Source organism: Pipistrellus hanaki, assembly GCF_964339955.1.
Source record: "Pipistrellus hanaki genome assembly, chromosome: 16".
In the NCBI taxonomy this organism is placed as follows: domain Eukaryota; kingdom Metazoa; phylum Chordata; class Mammalia; order Chiroptera; family Vespertilionidae; genus Pipistrellus; species Pipistrellus hanaki.
Window position 1 is genome coordinate 33,432,799 of NC_140518.1, and position 15,678 is coordinate 33,448,476.

The 15,678-nt window shown below is 56.5% G+C and overlaps 1 protein-coding gene across 4 annotated transcripts in view; it reads left to right on the top strand.

The window, feature by feature from the left end:
- The window catches only part of SGSM2 (small G protein signaling modulator 2), a 38,416-nt gene extending 23,530 nt beyond the window's left edge, over positions 1 to 14,886 (top strand). For 2 of the 4 annotated variants that reach the window (XM_084862867.1, XM_084862864.1), the window contains 13 exons: positions 1,253 to 1,387; positions 5,052 to 5,205; positions 5,992 to 6,056; positions 6,146 to 6,291; positions 6,760 to 6,888; positions 7,103 to 7,285; positions 8,972 to 9,355; positions 9,592 to 9,716; positions 10,133 to 10,215; positions 10,414 to 10,523; positions 11,832 to 11,928; positions 12,942 to 13,109; positions 13,333 to 14,886. In XM_084862867.1, the coding sequence (XP_084718993.1) occupies positions 1,253 to 1,387; positions 5,052 to 5,205; positions 5,992 to 6,056; positions 6,146 to 6,291; positions 6,760 to 6,888; positions 7,103 to 7,285; positions 8,972 to 9,355; positions 9,592 to 9,716; positions 10,133 to 10,215; positions 10,414 to 10,523; positions 11,832 to 11,928; positions 12,942 to 13,109; positions 13,333 to 13,421 (1,868 nt within the window). In that variant the 3' untranslated portion in view covers positions 13,422 to 14,886. The remainder of the gene's footprint in view (positions 1 to 1,252; positions 1,388 to 5,051; positions 5,206 to 5,991; positions 6,057 to 6,145; positions 6,292 to 6,759; positions 6,889 to 7,102; positions 7,286 to 8,971; positions 9,356 to 9,591; positions 9,717 to 10,132; positions 10,216 to 10,413; positions 10,524 to 11,831; positions 11,929 to 12,941; positions 13,110 to 13,332) is intronic. The other 2 variants (XM_084862865.1, XM_084862866.1) reach the window with 2 other exon arrangements.
- The last annotated feature ends 792 nt before the right edge of the window (positions 14,887 to 15,678 follow it).

Sequence of the window (15,678 nt, forward strand, 5' to 3'; positions counted from 1 at the left end):
CCATTCACGCCCTGCCCCAGGGGAGGAATGTGGCCGAGACTAGATGCAGAGGGTAGAGGACTCTCCATGTCACCCCTGCCCCCTGCCTGACCTCCACACGGTGGCCTGGGCGCGGGGTCAGTGCTTCTTTCTGGATGGTGCACATCGTTCACTGACTCCCCCAGGGCCAGAGCCCTTCTCACACCAGCTGCTGACGAGAACAGGGGGTGCATCTGAAGAGGGTGAGGCTGTCAGCTGGGGGCGCTGGAGCTGAAAGCGGCTTGGCACTTGTGGGTCCTGTCCCACCTGGACATTCACATCTGGATCCTAAAAGGTGTCCACCAAGCCCAGAGTTCCCTTTCTGGTCAGAGTGCTTTGCTCCCCACAGCTTTCTCGGGGCCAGACTCCCTGATCTTGGGAAGAAGGTCAGGGAAGCTGCCAGCCCGGAGCATTTGCCAGACCACCTGCTTCCTAAATTTCCTGACTTGTGCCAATAAGTTGTCAACAGGCTGTCGCTCTATTAACAGACAGATTACCCAGACGGTGGACACAACCTCAGCACAAGGAGTCGCAACAGGCTCGAAGGGCAGAGATGCGGGGATCCCCGCCCCTCCCCCCGTGTGCCTGACTAGGAGACACATTTGCATTTAATCTCAGCCTATTGCTCGGCTTAGGTTGTTCAGGCTGCACTTCCTCTCTTAAGCCTTGGCATTGCCCATTTCTGGTCACTTCGTTCCCCTGGAGGGCAAGCCAGGTGCCAAGGAGCTGAAACCCAGCGGGTGACTCAGGCTCCTCGAGAGCAGCTCTGGGAAATCCTTGGAGGAGAAGTTTGGATTTATAGTTGGAAGGGGGAGATTTGGGGTAATCTTCCGATTTGGCCCAGCCTGACCATGACACAAGCTGAAGGGTGATCGGGATCCATCTGCCGACAGTCACGCCCAGCCTGAGCCAGGGCCCGGAGCTCCTGAGCTGCTGGCCTGTCCCAACTGGTCCCTGTCTTTCACTACCCTGGCTCCTCCATCAGTTCTCTCTTCTCTGTTCTTCCTAGGGAGGGCCTTCTTCAAAAAGTGGAGCTCTGTAGCTGCTGCCGTCCCCCCACTTTCTTCCATACTCTCCCCAGTAAATCAAAGGACTCTCGGGTCCCCTCTCTTCCATCCCTGCAGGCTCAGGGTGACCCGGACTCCATTCTGCTCCCTAGGAGGACGGATCCGGTCCCTCCTGCCCCAGGACCAGGGTCCTTATGCTTTGCTCTCTCGCTGTTCTCTTTGAGCAGTCACTATTAACTACCACCACCTAGCGGCCAGCCGCCCGGCCTCGGTGGACGATGATGAGGAAGAGGAGGATAAACTACACGCGATGCTCTCAATGATCTGCTCGCGGAACCTCACAGCTCCCAATCCGATGAAAGGTTTTTATCCCTCCCTTTCTCCCTGACCTCCCCCTTCCCTCCGCCCCACCCCCTGGGCCCACCGGCCACCCACCGCAGGGGCTCGAACTGCAGTGTTGGCATTATGGGACCTGCACCCCGGGTGGGTTCCCCTTCCATCAGGAGGCAGACCTGGGAGGGCAGAAGGAGGATGTGCTGCAAGAAGAGGGGACCAAGCAAAACGCAGTTGGCTCTGGGCTCTGTAAGGAGAGGGAAGAGATCCCGCAGTGAGAAGGCCTGATGATCTGGTTGTCCCTTGGAAACTCTGAATGGCTGTCTGAGCCCTGTTCCCACTCTTGGACAAACCCAAGACAGTGTCTCTCTTTCTCTCCTGCTGGCTGGGCAGACTGGCCTCTGGGCCCTGTGCCTCTGACTCCTAACTCAACGGACATAGGACAGAAGTACCAGGCCCCCTCTGGGCAGGGGGTGGGGCCCTCCTGAAAGGAGACCCAGGGCTCTGTTTACAGGCCTGGGTGTTCCAGCAGGCACTGCCTGGTGCTCTGAAGTGAAATCTAGAACCTAAGTCAGGTGTGTCCCACCCTCACGGACTTCAGAGTGCAGAGGTCCCTTCCGTGTAAAGGACACACAGCACAGTGCTCACAGCCACCTGTCCATCGCCCATCTTAGCACGGAGCCAGGCTGGTGGAGCGGGAACCCCACTCTCCTTCTGGAGTGTGATCATCAGCCAGGGAACCTGTGCGGGCTCAGCCAGGGTGCTCTGGGGAGATTGGTCACTTAGGGCCAGCTCTCTTGGAGTTTAGGGGAACTCCCCCATCTCCGTGCCAATAAGTCTCCCCATTCGTGGGCAACCAAGTCCGTGACCTAGCACACCCTCAGCACACCCTGCCAGCTGCCCTTTACTCACCACATGCCTGCCTTTGTATCTCTCTTCCCTCCCAGCCATTCCAGCGGGATCTACAGGCCAGTCTGGGTGGGAACGCAGGGGAACCTCACTTGTGATGTTTATTGCCTGCACATGGCCTGCCATCTGGTCCCTTACAAGCCCGGGCTTGGGGCTGATGCTTATTATAGGCTGAGTGATTTAATTTATTTTTTATTTTTATTTTTATTTTTATTTTAAAAATATATTTTATTGATTTTTTACAGAGAGGAAGGGAGAGGGATAGAGAGCTAGAAACATCGATGAGAGAGAAACATCAACCAGCTGCCCCTTGCACACCCCCCACCGGGGATGTGCCCGCAACCAATGTACATGCCCTTGACCGGAATCGAACCCGGGACCCTTCAGTCCCCAGACCAACGCTCTATCCACTGAGCCAAACCGGTTTCGGCTAGGCTGAGTGATTTTAAACAGGGTGGGAAGGGTGAGTCAGGAGAGCCCGGGCTGACCCTTCTTACCCCCAGGAACTGGCCGGGGGTGGGAAAAGGGGGGTCCCAGCCAAGCCCTGTCTTAGAAGACTTGGTGATAGGAAGCCCATTCCTAGGTAGCCTTCATGCTGAGGCCTCCAGGGTGAGAGAAACCTTCAGGCCCACAGGGTGCAGAGGCCTCGGGGCTTATGTGGGCATTCTCTTGGGGAACTAGGGCCAGCCTACCCAGTTTGCCAATATGCAGCCCCTGGGACTCTTAAGACTTGGGAAAGGGGAGGAGGCATGAGAGCAGAATCAGCAGGGGGTTGGGGAGATGGTGTGAGAGCCCCCTTCCCCTCCATTCCATAATGACAACACTGTTGAGTCCATCCTGCTAGCCGTTGCTTTTCAGGCCTGCAACATGCTTGACTTGTGCATGTGAATCAAGTGGCGGGTGTCCAGACTCTCCTCTCCTTCCCCTCTCCCTTTCTCCTGCTGCCTCCCCACAGAGCAGAGATGCTATTCACTCTAATTCTGCTCCAGGCCAGGCACCTTTCACTCGGAGTCTTAGGGGCTGTGGGGTTCAACCACCCTGATTGTTTTGCTTCAGACTTCCCTCAAGCTCAGAGGAGAGAGTCAGAGTCAAAGCTGACCCAGCAGCGCCCCCGCCCAGCCTGCTGCCCCTGGCCCAGTCACTCCAGAGCTCCAGCTGTCTGCACTGGGCTAATTCAGAGACGCATATTCAGTGCTGGCTGCTCAGCTCCTTCCTGGAGAATTAAGGTGAAGAGCATTAACCCAGGAGACTTGCCCTAGCTGAGCCCTGCTTTCTGGGCATGAGCTTGTTTCCCTGTGTGCCCACCCTTTGCCCTCTGCACCTGTTGCCCCTCACTGCCTGCCCGCCTGCTGCCTGCTGCCTGCCTGGCTGGGCCTGCTCCCACCCCAACTCCTCTCAAGATTGGCCTCTCTCCTGCCTGCTGTAGGGGCATGAGCTGGACTCCTGCCCCACCCCACCTGCATCTGTCCCCCCTTTACCCCCCTCACTTCTCCCCAGAGTCTTCGGCACAGCCTGCAACTGCTCACTCCCAGAGCCACAGCCCCTCCACACCAAGTATGTTCCCTTAATGTGCCTCCTGGTGGAGCTGAAGGGCCAGATCTACAAAAATCCCACCACATGTCTGGGAAGAGATTCCCAGCAAACATGGGGCAGCCCCCGAGGGGACTGGAGGGCTCAGTTCAGCCCCTCCCACCAAGGCACCCCCAGAGCTGGAGTCTGGCTCCCACAAAAGCCAGGCCTTCGCCTGCTCCAGACTCAGCAGGCCCAGGAAGAAATACTGCCTGAAAGAATTCATCACACACACAGCTGTCTTTCCCTGTTCTTCTTCACTCTTCTCTGCCCCCTCCTCCCTCCTGTTTCATCTCCTAGTCCTTTCACTTCCTGCCCTCACTTTGCTTCATCTTTGTGGCTCACTGGACCAGCTGAGCTGCCCTGAGCAGTGCCTTACCCCACTTGCGCCCTAGAAGCTCTCAGTGATCTTGAGTTCTGATTCCAATCGCTGGGCAGGCTGAAAGGCTCCATCTACCTTTGGTGTAGATGTGTCCAAGGAGCTGTCTTCTGAGGCTGCACGTGGGGACATTCTTCTGGCTGGTGGGACTCTCATCCCTGTTGGGGATCTGGCAGCCCTGGGACTTGGCCCTTCCTGACAGCTCACCTGTTGTTTGTAGGAGGCCACCACACTGAGTACATCAGGTTAGGCAAGGATGGAGAACTCAGGAAGGACCCACAGCAGCGGGCAGCAGGGGTGCCTGGCCTGCGCAGAGAGCCCTGACCCTCAGGCACTGGCTACCAGGTCTAGAACCCTCAGGGGTCCTCCAGGTTTCTGATCAGTGGAGACTGCTCAGAGTTTGCAGTTCCGGGTCCAGGCAGCTACCTGTGCCTTTCAGAGTCTGTCTAAGAGGACCAGGCTAAAGCATTGGAGGTCACGCTAGCTGGTAGCATTTTAGGGAGCTCAGGCTTTTGTTCCTTCTCTTTCTTTCCCTGCCAGACTCTAGAAAAGCATTTTCCATCACTAATAGCAAGATGGAGAGAACAGACACAGTCATCCACAACTCAAAGGATTATATCACGTACAGAAAGGTTAGGTGGAGCTGGGACGTGTCAGGCCCTCCCTCTGCACCATCGCCATCTCTGGGTTCTGGACCAGGCAGACGCTACCCCTGTGGTTCCCCACCAATGGGTGATTTCATGCTGAAGCTCTGGGCACAGAGGTGGGCATGCTGCAGGGTGGCTGTGGGGGGTGGCCTGCCAGGCCCTGACCATGGCCCCCCTTCCTGTCCTCAGATGCTGGTGACATGATCGAGATGCAGGGCTTTGGGCCCAGCCTGCCAGCCTGGCACCTAGATCCCATGTGTAGCCAGGGCTCCTCCTGCTTCTCCTGCTCCTCCAGTAGCTCCCCATATGCAACTCCCAACCTCTGCAGCTGTGTCCCCGACCGGTGAGTGGGCAGGGAGGCACTTCCGGTGAGTGTGTCCATCCATGTGTGTATGCCAATCTGTCCTTAGGGGCTGTGCCAACTTGCCTAACAGGGTGGCCTCAAGTTGGTCAGACTTGGGTTTGAATTTCATTTCTACTATCCATGTGACTTTGGCAAGTTACTGAGTCTCTATGTTTCTGAGCCTCAGTTTCCTAATCTGTAAAATGGGGGTTATACCACCTGCTTCCTAAGGTTCCTGTGAGGACTAAATAAGGTATATAACCATGTGAGTACCCAGAGCTGTGCCTGACACATAGGTGCTCAGTGCTGTGAGCTCCCCTTCCCAGCGTGGACACAGATCATGTAATCAGGCTGTGTGTCTTGGGACACGCAGCAGACATCTGGGCACCGGCCATGTCCTGGGAATGGCCCGGGAATGGTGTCTGTGTGCTAGCACTTGATGCTCTTGCCAGCTGCTTGATCGGACCTGTTACTTCTTTTTACCTGCCACTCCTGACGACTCAGAGATGGTTCTCTCCATTTTTCACTTGAAGAAACCAAAATTCATTAACATGAGGTGAAGGTAGTTGCCCACGCTCCCCTGGGGGGTTGGAAGCCAGGCTGGAGCCTTAGCAGCTCTGACCAGGGTGGCTGGCAGCAACAGGGAGCCCACTGACATGCTGCCGGGCTGTGGGTCCTGCTCCCCGCACCACCCCAAGTGCCGTCCCTGCTCCCCTCAATGTCCTCACTTCTCACCCTCCTCCCAAAGCAAGAGCCACAGCCCTCTGAGCCAGGTTGATTCCACAGGTTGCCCCTCAGGCTACTGTGCGAGAGCATGAAGAGGCAGATCGTGTCCCGGGCCTTCTACGGCTGTGAGTGTGGGGTGAGGTGGGGCCATGGGAGGCAGGGTCAGGGGGAGGCGTCCTGGTCACGGCCGCCTGGCTCACCCCTCCACCCCCAGGGCTGGCGTACTGCCGCCACCTGTCCACGGTGCGGACCCACCTGTCAGCGCTGGTGCATCACAACATCATCCCGCCCGCCCGCCCCCCAGGGGCCTCAGGGGGCCTCACCAAGGACGTGTGGAGCAAGTACCAGAAGGATGAAAAGGTACACGCTGTGGGCCAGGGCCAGTGGCTGGGGCGGGCAGCGGTGGGTGCAGAGTGTCTGCTCTGGGCGCAGCAGCCACAGGACAACTGGGCCTTCACAGTTGTGGTTGGGCTGACAGGCCAAGACTGATGGATGGCCTTGGAGTGGCGGGGTCAGGGCGGGATCTCAGACAGCTGGGGCTGTGGGTTTCCCTGGGCAGGGCACTGGGCGGGGAGTCCGTTCTGCTTTCCCATTACCCACAGCCTTGGCAAATCTCTGCGCCTCTCCGGCTTCGTTTCTTCCCTGGAAGGAGGGGGTTGAAGTAGGTCCCAGCCAGCGCTAATGCGGGGCAGGGGGACGTGGCTGCCCAACGCAGGGTCTCCGTGGGCTTCAGCGGTGACCGAGTCTGTGCCCAGCCCCAGCTCTCCCTGAGGTGGGTCACCCGGAGGTGACTGCGGGGACTGCACAGTCTACTCCCTGGGCCCCTAGAACTACAAGGAGCTGGAGCTGCTGCGGCAGGTTTACTACGGAGGCGTGGAGCACGAGATCCGCAAGGACGTCTGGCCCTTTCTGCTTGGCCACTACAAGTTTGGCACGAGCAAGAAGGAGATGGAGCAGGTAAGGGGAGTCCTTTCCCGTGGGGTAGGGGGGCGGGGAGTCGGGCCCAGGGACTCATACAAGCTCAGTGGAAAGAAACGTGGCAGGGGAGGGTTCACAGAGGCACCCCACCGTCCTCACTGCTGGGCCCCAGCCTAGTCGTCAGCTGTCCCAGCTCCTGCAGAGGAGGGCCTGGTGCACCCCTCCCCCATGGTCATGGTGTGTCCGAGTCCAGGTGGACGCAGTGGTGGCAGCGAGGTACCAGCGGGTGTTGGCGGAGTGGAAGGCCTGCGAGGTGGTGGTGAGGCAGCGGGAGCGGGAGGCGCACCCAGCCACACTCACCAAGTTCTCCTCGGGCAGCAGCATCGACAGCCACGTGCAGCGCCTCATCCACCGGGACTCCACCATTAGCAATGACGTGAGCCAGCGGGGACCTGGGAGCGGGCGGAAGAGGGGGGTGGGGCGAGGGCAGGAGTCCTGAGCAGCAGCCCAGCCTCTCGTACTCACTTCAGCGGAGCCCTCGGAGAGTGGCTTGACGTGTCTCTGTCTCTCTTTCTCTGGGTGCCGCAGGAATAAAGTGAGATAGTGCGTTGCGATCGGGTTTAATGGACGAGGAGGGAAGGATGGATTTACGGGGATTAGGGGAGCCCTCCCTGCGCCTAGTGAGGCCTCAAGGCTAAGAATAGGCAGCCGTGGGGGCTAGTCCCAGGGCCCCTACTGGCCAGATGAGTGACGTCTTCCCAGCTCTGGGCCTCAGTTCCCTTCCGGCCCTGCTGCCCTTTGATTGTAGCGGCCTCCCTGGGAGCTGATGCTCGAGGCCAGGGGAGCCCGTAGGGCGGTGCTGTTGGCGTCCGCTGGCAAGACCTCCCGCCTCTGGAGCCCGTCACCATCTCACAGAACTGACCGCGCACAGGCAGTTCAGCTCCGTGGCGTGTCCTCCCTCCCCCTCCCCCCACCCCCCGCCCCCTGCCCCGCTTTAGGGGAACAAGCCTAAACAAACTGGCCCCACAGAAGTGATGAGAAGTCTCAGGCTCAAGGACACTCTTTTACTAACGTACTTTTTTCTTTAAAATTGCTGCTTTAGATAATGTGTATTCTAGCTACTTTACTAAATCTTTCCTAATATTAACAGAAAACTGGAGCTGGCGCAAGAGTGAGAACAGATATAACATCAAGGCACACGTTTTCCATGTGTTTTGTTCTTGCTTCCTGTTCGGGAGCCTGTTCTTTCTCTCTGGCTTTGGGCTTCATAAACCAGTGCCCAGCTGCTCAGCTCACAGACAGCAATGGCCTTGGGGCCCTGCTCCGGGCTCCAATTGCCTCGGCCTCGTGGCCTTATCTGATCCTAACCCAACAACACTTCATGCTTCTCACCCAAAGTGAAAACTCCTTTTAGCATCCCTTCCCCTACATAGTCCAAATAGGAAAAAAAGTAAAAGCCAGTCTGGATATGTCTGTCTTCTTTTCCCTGTACTGGTCCATGGTGAGGCCTGTTTCCAGTCAGCACAATGCGTTTCCTTTCACTCTGACCTCTCCTCAGCTTGTCTGAGGCCAGTATAACCGATCAGGTCCTTGCTAGAAAAGTTCCCTGCCTTGTTGGTTTTCCTAACGCCTCCAGGCTGCCCCCCTCTCCCCGCACACACGCACGCGCTTGCACACACACACACACACACACACACCAGCACATGGAGAAGTGCTCCTGACCTGAGGCAGCCTGGTGACTTCAGGTGTTAGTAGAATGGCACTGCTCACACTGCCATCAAATACCATTGCGTGTCCAGGCCGCCAGTCTCCCGTCTTCCCTGCAGCAGCCACCGGAAGCCTGGGGTGTTCCCCTTTCTCTTGCCCCAGGAAGAAGCAGAGGAGGGGACTGGATAGGGCTGGAGTCTTCATGTTGGCCTGGAGCCTCATTCCTCCACCTGGCCAGCTGGGTCAGAAGGGGAGGCTTGGTGTCCAGAGAGGCAGTGCTGGAGGTGTGGGGTGGAGTAGGTGTGATGAGAATTCTCCATCCCTCTCACTTATTCTGACCCCAGGAAGGAGACACTGAGCTGAGGGAAGGAGCTGGGGTGCAGGTATGAGCCCCACCATCTGTTCTCCCCACCAGGTGTTTATCTCCGTGGATGACCTGGAGCCCCCGAAGCCCCCAGGCACTGAGGATTGCAGACCAGAGCCCAAGGAGGCGCCGGGAGCAGGGCCCGTGGGCACCGCCGTGGTGGAGCAGCAGCAGTCAGTGGAGTTTGACTCTCCAGACTCAGGACTGCCTTCCTCTCGCAATTATTCCGTGGCCTCAGGCATCCAGTCAAGCATAGATGAGGGGCCGAGTGTGGGCTTCGAGGAGGACTGCGGTGGGGAGGAAGGCTCCGACAGGCCGGAACCTGAAGTCCACGCTTTCTCCGAGCCCCAAGATCCCAGCCAGGAGGAGGCTTCTCGGGCCAGCGAACTGGAGGCAGGAGAGGAGCTTGCGGCCGTGTGCGCTGCCGCCTACACTGTAGGTGGCCATTCCCAGGCACTGTTCTTAGCTGGCCCAGAGCCCTCCTGCCATCCCAAGGCTTGGGGACAGGCTGGCGGGTGGATGGTGGGGTATCTGTCTTAGAGGGCCTGGAGCCTGTCTCTCAGCGTCCCAGAGGACTCTGCTCTCTGAGTCGTTGGCTCCCTGCCTTTCCTGCTTCCCCGTGGGCATCACCTCAGGCCCCAGCTTACCCCGAGGGCCTCCCACTCTTTCAGATAGAACTATTGGACACCGTGGCCTTAAATCTGCACCGCATAGACAAGGATGTGCAGCGATGTGACCGCAACTACTGGTACTTCACACCCCCCAACCTCGAGAGGCTCAGAGACATCATGTGCAGGTGCCATTGCAGGGCAGGGCTCAGGGTGGGCGGCAGGGACCCTGCTCAGGGAGAGGTTAGGTCAGCAGTGCCCCGCCCCCTCGCTGCACCAGAATCACACTGGACTCTCTTCGGGGGAGCACTTCCTCCTGCAGTGCCCCTGCCCCGCCCTCTTCACTCACAGGTTTCCCAGGAAGCCTTCTCTGTTTTCCCTCACTCCACGGCTTCCCCCGCCCTGCCCCAGCCTTGTCTCTTTCCCTGACCCCCTGCGTGCCTTGAAGACAGGACTAGTTGTTTACCGTGGTACTTCCCGTGCTTTAGGGTCCCGGAAGGCTGACTTCCGGGGAGCAGGCTACTCTAAGATCCATCTCCCTGGGGATCCCTGAGGGGATGGGGCCCGGCACACACCTACAGTGACTCTGTCCCTGGGGTTTCAGCTACGTGTGGGAACACCTGGACGTGGGCTACGTGCAGGGCATGTGTGATCTGCTGGCGCCGCTCCTCGTCATCCTCGATAATGGTGAGGGGTAGGGAAGAGGGCGTTCCCACAATGGCATGGGCCTCAGGCATGGGGCGGGGTTGACCTAAGCTGGAAAAGAAAAGACTGCTAGGTCTAGATGGGTAGGAATAGTCGCCAGCCCTGTCCTCTGGGCCACAGTCACCCCCTGTGGAGTGAAGGCCACCCCTGCCCTGTGGCCTCATTCCTGTCTCCTCTCAGATCAGCTGACCTACAGCTGTTTCAGCCACCTCATGAAGAGGATGAGCCAGAACTTCCCCAATGGGGGCGCCATGGACACCCACTTTGCTAACATGCGTTCCCTCATCCAGGTGAGGACTGTAGCTGCTCCTGGGCACGTGACCAGGCACCACTGGGCTGGGCCGTCTTCCACCAGGAGATCAGGGAGTGGAGTGGTCCAAAGATTTCTTTTATATAGAAGCTTAATTTCTTTCAAAGACACATTTCCCCCCCAATTATGGTTGAAACAGAAGTCACAGTAGTTAATGTGGGCTTCTATTCCTGGCTCTAGTGTTCCAGGCTGGGAAGCCCCATGTGGGGTTGAGACCCCATGCTTCCCAGCTTCTTTTTGCAGCTGAGATATCCCTTCAGAATCTCAGCCGCCACACAGGGAGCAGGGCCAGCCCTTTTCACGCCTCTGCCCTTCCTACCAGTCTCCTGTGGCTTCTTCTGTAAGTCCTTGGTAATAAGATTTCTGTTCATTTGATTGTTCGGATTGTTTTATAATTTAGTTGTAATTCCAGTTTGGACCTGGGAGGAGGTGAGTGTAACTCCACCTACTCTGCTGCCATCTTGGATCCCCCTTGATATTCAATATTATATTCGTTTCAGGTGTACAGCATAGTGGTTAGACATATTCCTAACTTAGGCATGGTGATGCCCACATAAGTCTGGTACCCACCTGGCACCAGACATAGTTTTTACAGTGTTATCGACTATATTCCCTTTGCTGTAGCTTACATCCTCATGACTTTTGTTACTCCCAATTTGTACATCTTAATCCCTTCACCTTTTCCACCCAGCCCCCAAACCCCTCCCATCTGGCAACCATCAGTTTGTTCTCCGTATCTATGAGTTTGTTTCTGGAAACACATTGTTTTCACTGTTAAAAATGGAGAGGAATGTCAGCATGTAAATGCTTGTGCTCATGAAAGTTCTGGTGAATAGTATGGTTGATGAAGTCAAACACCCAGAGCCCTGGCCAGGTGGCTCAATTGGTTGGAGCATTGTACACCAAAAGGTTGCGGATTGGAATCCCAGTCGGGACACATGCCTAGATTGAGGGTTTGATCTCTGGTCGGTGTGCATGCAGGAGATAACCAATCAATTTATCATCTCGCATATTGATGTTTCTCTCTCTCTCTCTCCCCGCCTCTCTCAAAAATCAATAAACATATCCTTGGATAAGGATTAAAAAAAAGAAAAATCAAATACCCAGAAAATGATATAACTCCAAAAAGACTATAGCCCAGAGAGATGAGTGGGGCCGCAGAGTGCACCCTGCGAGACAAGAGGGGCACAGCTACCAGACGCCAAGCAGAAGGGGCCTGGTGGAGGGGGCGGGCAGCAGGGAAGTGGCACTTCAGCTCAGTCCTTCTCTCTTTTCCCACTCACACAAGATCCTGGACTCCGAGCTGTTTGAACTGATGCATCAGAATGGAGATTACACCCATTTCTACTTCTGTTACCGCTGGTTCCTGCTGGATTTTAAGAGAGGTAAGAGGAGGGTTGGATGGTGGGCTTGGGGTCAGGGGCTCTGGGTGACCTTTTTGCCCCAAAGTCCTAGGTCCTGGACCCTAACTGAACTTTAGAACTACTTGGGAACTTTTTTTTTTTTTTTTTTTTTTTTTTTTTTTTACCTTTTTTAAATTAAATTATTATCTGTGTACATACTTGGGGAACTTTTTATTTTAATTTTATAATATATTTCAGAGAGGAAGGGAGAAGGAGAGAGAGACAGAAACATCAATGATGAGAGAATCATTGATCAGCTGCCTCCTGCATGCCCCCTACTGGGGATCGAGCCCACAACCCAGGCATGTGCCCTTGGCCAGAATCAAACCTGGGACCCTTCAGTCCTCAGGCTGACACCAGCCACTAAGCCAAGCTGGCTAGGGCAACTTTTTAGAAACACCAATGCTCTAGAGCAGGGGTCCTCAAACTTTTTAAAGTGGGGGCCAGATCACTGTCCCTCAGAGAGCTGGAGGGCCAGACTATATGAACTACTAATTCCTACTGTAACACCTCGGCTGCGCTCACTGCCCAAAAAACCTGGCGGGCCGGATCAGACTCCTCTGCGGGCCGCATGTGGCCCGCGGGCCGTAGTTTGAAGACCCCTGCTTGTACCTGGCCTCAGATTACTAGTGTGACTGGCTGCCTGAGCATGGATATTTTAAAAGCTCTCTAGGTGAATCCACAGTGAAGACAGAGTGGAAAATCTCCCTCAGGCAATGGCTTTTGGAACTGTTTTTCCAACCAAATCTTCCCTGTGCACAGAGGTTTCTAAAAGCAGAGATGCTTTAGCCGAAGAGAAGAGTCTGCAGGAGTCTCGTGCGCAGGAATTACCAAGGAGAAGGGCAGGGTCTTGGCCTGAGGCATGAAACCCACCCCCTCTTGGACCCGGCTGCGTGATGTAATAGAACTTTGGCCCTTGGAGCTCTGTCTCCATATGTGGCCCCATGGGAGGCCATGGGTGGCCAGACTCAGCCTTAGCCCCTTTTCGTCCGCAGAGCTGCTATACGAGGATGTGTTTGCTGTGTGGGAGGTGATCTGGGCGGCCCAGCACATCTCATCAGAGCACTTTGTCCTATTCATTGCCCTGGCCCTGGTAGAGGCCTACCGTGAGATTATCCGTGACAACAACATGGACTTCACTGACATCATCAAGTTCTTCAACGGTAGGAGCTTGTCCAGCCATCTGGCTGTCCCCAGCAAGGGGATAGGGGCCTCCACTCCTGGCCTGGGCAGGGTTGGAGAGGATCAGAAAGCCCAGGTCCCCTCCCCATACACAGACGTCAGGAGTCCAGCAGGTGGGAATGGAGTAGGGTGGGCAGCCGTAGGGCTCCTCCCAGACTCCTCCCCTCGCTCCAGCATCCCCACAGTTACCCATGTTTCCTCCAGAACGAGCTGAGCATCACGATGCCCAGGAGATCCTGCGGATTGCCCGGGACCTCGTCCACAAGGTGCAGATGCTCATAGAGAACAAGTGAGGGCCAGGAGGCAGCAGCCAGCCACAGCCTCGGCTCCTGGCCCTGGGCTCCGCGGGGAGAGGTGCAGGGGCGCACAGCAGAGACTGCCCCACCTCTCAGCCAACTCTGCCTGCCCAGCTGTGTTCCTAACGAAGTGTGAGCCTGGGATCCGACTCCGGGCAGTTCTGGCCCTGAAGGGCAAGTCAGGGGCCAGGGTACCCTCAGGTCAGGGCCAGGAGGGGAAAGGGCAGCCTCAGGGAGCAGCTGACCTGGGGAACACCTACTCTGCTCCCCTCTCAAACACCTGGAAATAGCCCCACTGCCCCTGCAGCCTCAGCCTGAGTGCCCCATGCTCTCTCCTGGGTCAGCCTGGGGCCTTGTAGAGTCACTAGGGCTATACATGCCTGGGCCCCACTGGTGAGGGTTGTCTGAGACAAGGGGACTCTGTTGTATTTCTTCGCATAGTCCCTTTGTAGGCCCAGTGCATGTGTGTGCACCAATCCCAGTCGGGGCAGCCAGAATGGCTGCAGGTTTGGGTGTGTTTCCTGGGCCACCTTCCAGGCCCTCCTCTGAGACTGTGGGGCAGAGCAGCCCACTTCAGCAGCACTGCCACTGCCTTTGGCCACCTGAGGTGCCCCCATGCCCTCCCCTAGCCTGTACAGTGCACCCACGTGTATCTGTACAGTCTCACTCCTGCCACCTTGCTATTGCTTTATGCATTAGATGCATCCCTAAGAACTATACACATGACACTTTGCCAGCCGGAGGATCTGGAATGTGGTTGGAGCACTACCTCTCAAGAGGAATCCCAGGTGATTCCTTAGGGAGGAGATCCTGTCACAGCCTCCTCTCAAAGGTGGCCCCAAATCTTGGGGGCAGCTCATCGTCTATCCCAGGCGTCCGCTGAGTCCTAAGGCTGGAAGGAGGTGCCTGGGTCTCCCTTGTTTATTGCTGGTGAAAAGCAAGGTTGGCTCTGCCTTCCACATGCTTCTCAGGATGTCCAGAGGCCTAAGGACCCAGAACCCCCCGTGGAAGAACCTCACTCATGAGGGGAGGTGTTATGCTGCTTGTTCTGCCATCCCCAACCCCACCCCCACCCCCAACACATGCAGGCTGGGCCTTGCCCCAGGGCCAGGAGGCTACTCTGCCACAGGGGCTGGGGCCTGGCAGCAACCACTAAGGTCTGGAGACTTCCTGCATTTAAGAAACAAAAAAAGGACCCAGCAGCCTTTTTGCATCCAGCACAGCTCCCCAGCCCACCCCCGTCCCAGGCATTGCACGGCCTGTTTGGGGGCCAGCCCGCCCCATTGCCCACTCTTGTTGTCTGTGAGTCCTCAGCCTCCACCAAGCACGGTGGCCATCGTGTGCCTGCCTTAGTGACTCAGTGGTTTTGTGAGGAGCAGAGTGTGTATGATTTTTGGCTCAGAAACTATACTCTTCAGTGTAACAAACCAATAAACACAGCATTTGGCAATGCTTGAGGCTCTGGGGCTGCTTGTGGGCTTGTGCTGGACTGCGAGTGACTGTGTGGGAATACTGTCATCTCCACAATAGTACAGTAAAGAAGGTCAAGCCCGTGAGGCAAGGATGGCGAAAAGAGAGAACCAAATTTTCTAAAAGAGGAGGACCTCGGCTATTGGCTGGTTGGGGTGGGGATAATAGGTAGGTCCAGAGAGAACCCTTAGAGCCAGCAGTCCTATCTCAGACTGACCAATGGCTTCTGCATTCTCTGGATTAGTGTAGATCCCTGTCCCATGCCTTCCACAGTCTGACCTCCTGAATAGCTACAATGATAAGCTGGAGCCTCCTAGCCCCTCAAGCCAATGGCGAAGGACCCTGCTCACTGAGCACTGTCTTTGAGATATCTGCTTCAAACTTAGGGGGGAGCCTCAAGAAGTCAAACCTGCTGAGGCATGGAAAGGGCCTCTGACTATCCTACCTGCCTTTCTCCCACCCCAGAGGACCACCCATGGTCCCAGGTAGAGGCTCCTGTCACCAGCATGTGGTCTTATCTGGAAGTCACTGACAATAGGCATTGGGCTAGCTGCCCATGCAAGGAAACCAATTGACACAGGGAGCTCTGGAGCCAGGGAACCTTATAAACCCCTCAAAGAACACCCCTTTCCCACGGTGATCCTGGTGCCTGGAGCAATCAGAACTCCCTCTGCTGTGACTCCTCCTGAAAGTTCACTAAAGGCCCTGGTACATTACTCTGGATGTGGCCTGGTTCCTTCACACACTCTCACCCAGAGGTGCGGGCACTCCCCAGGCCCTGAAT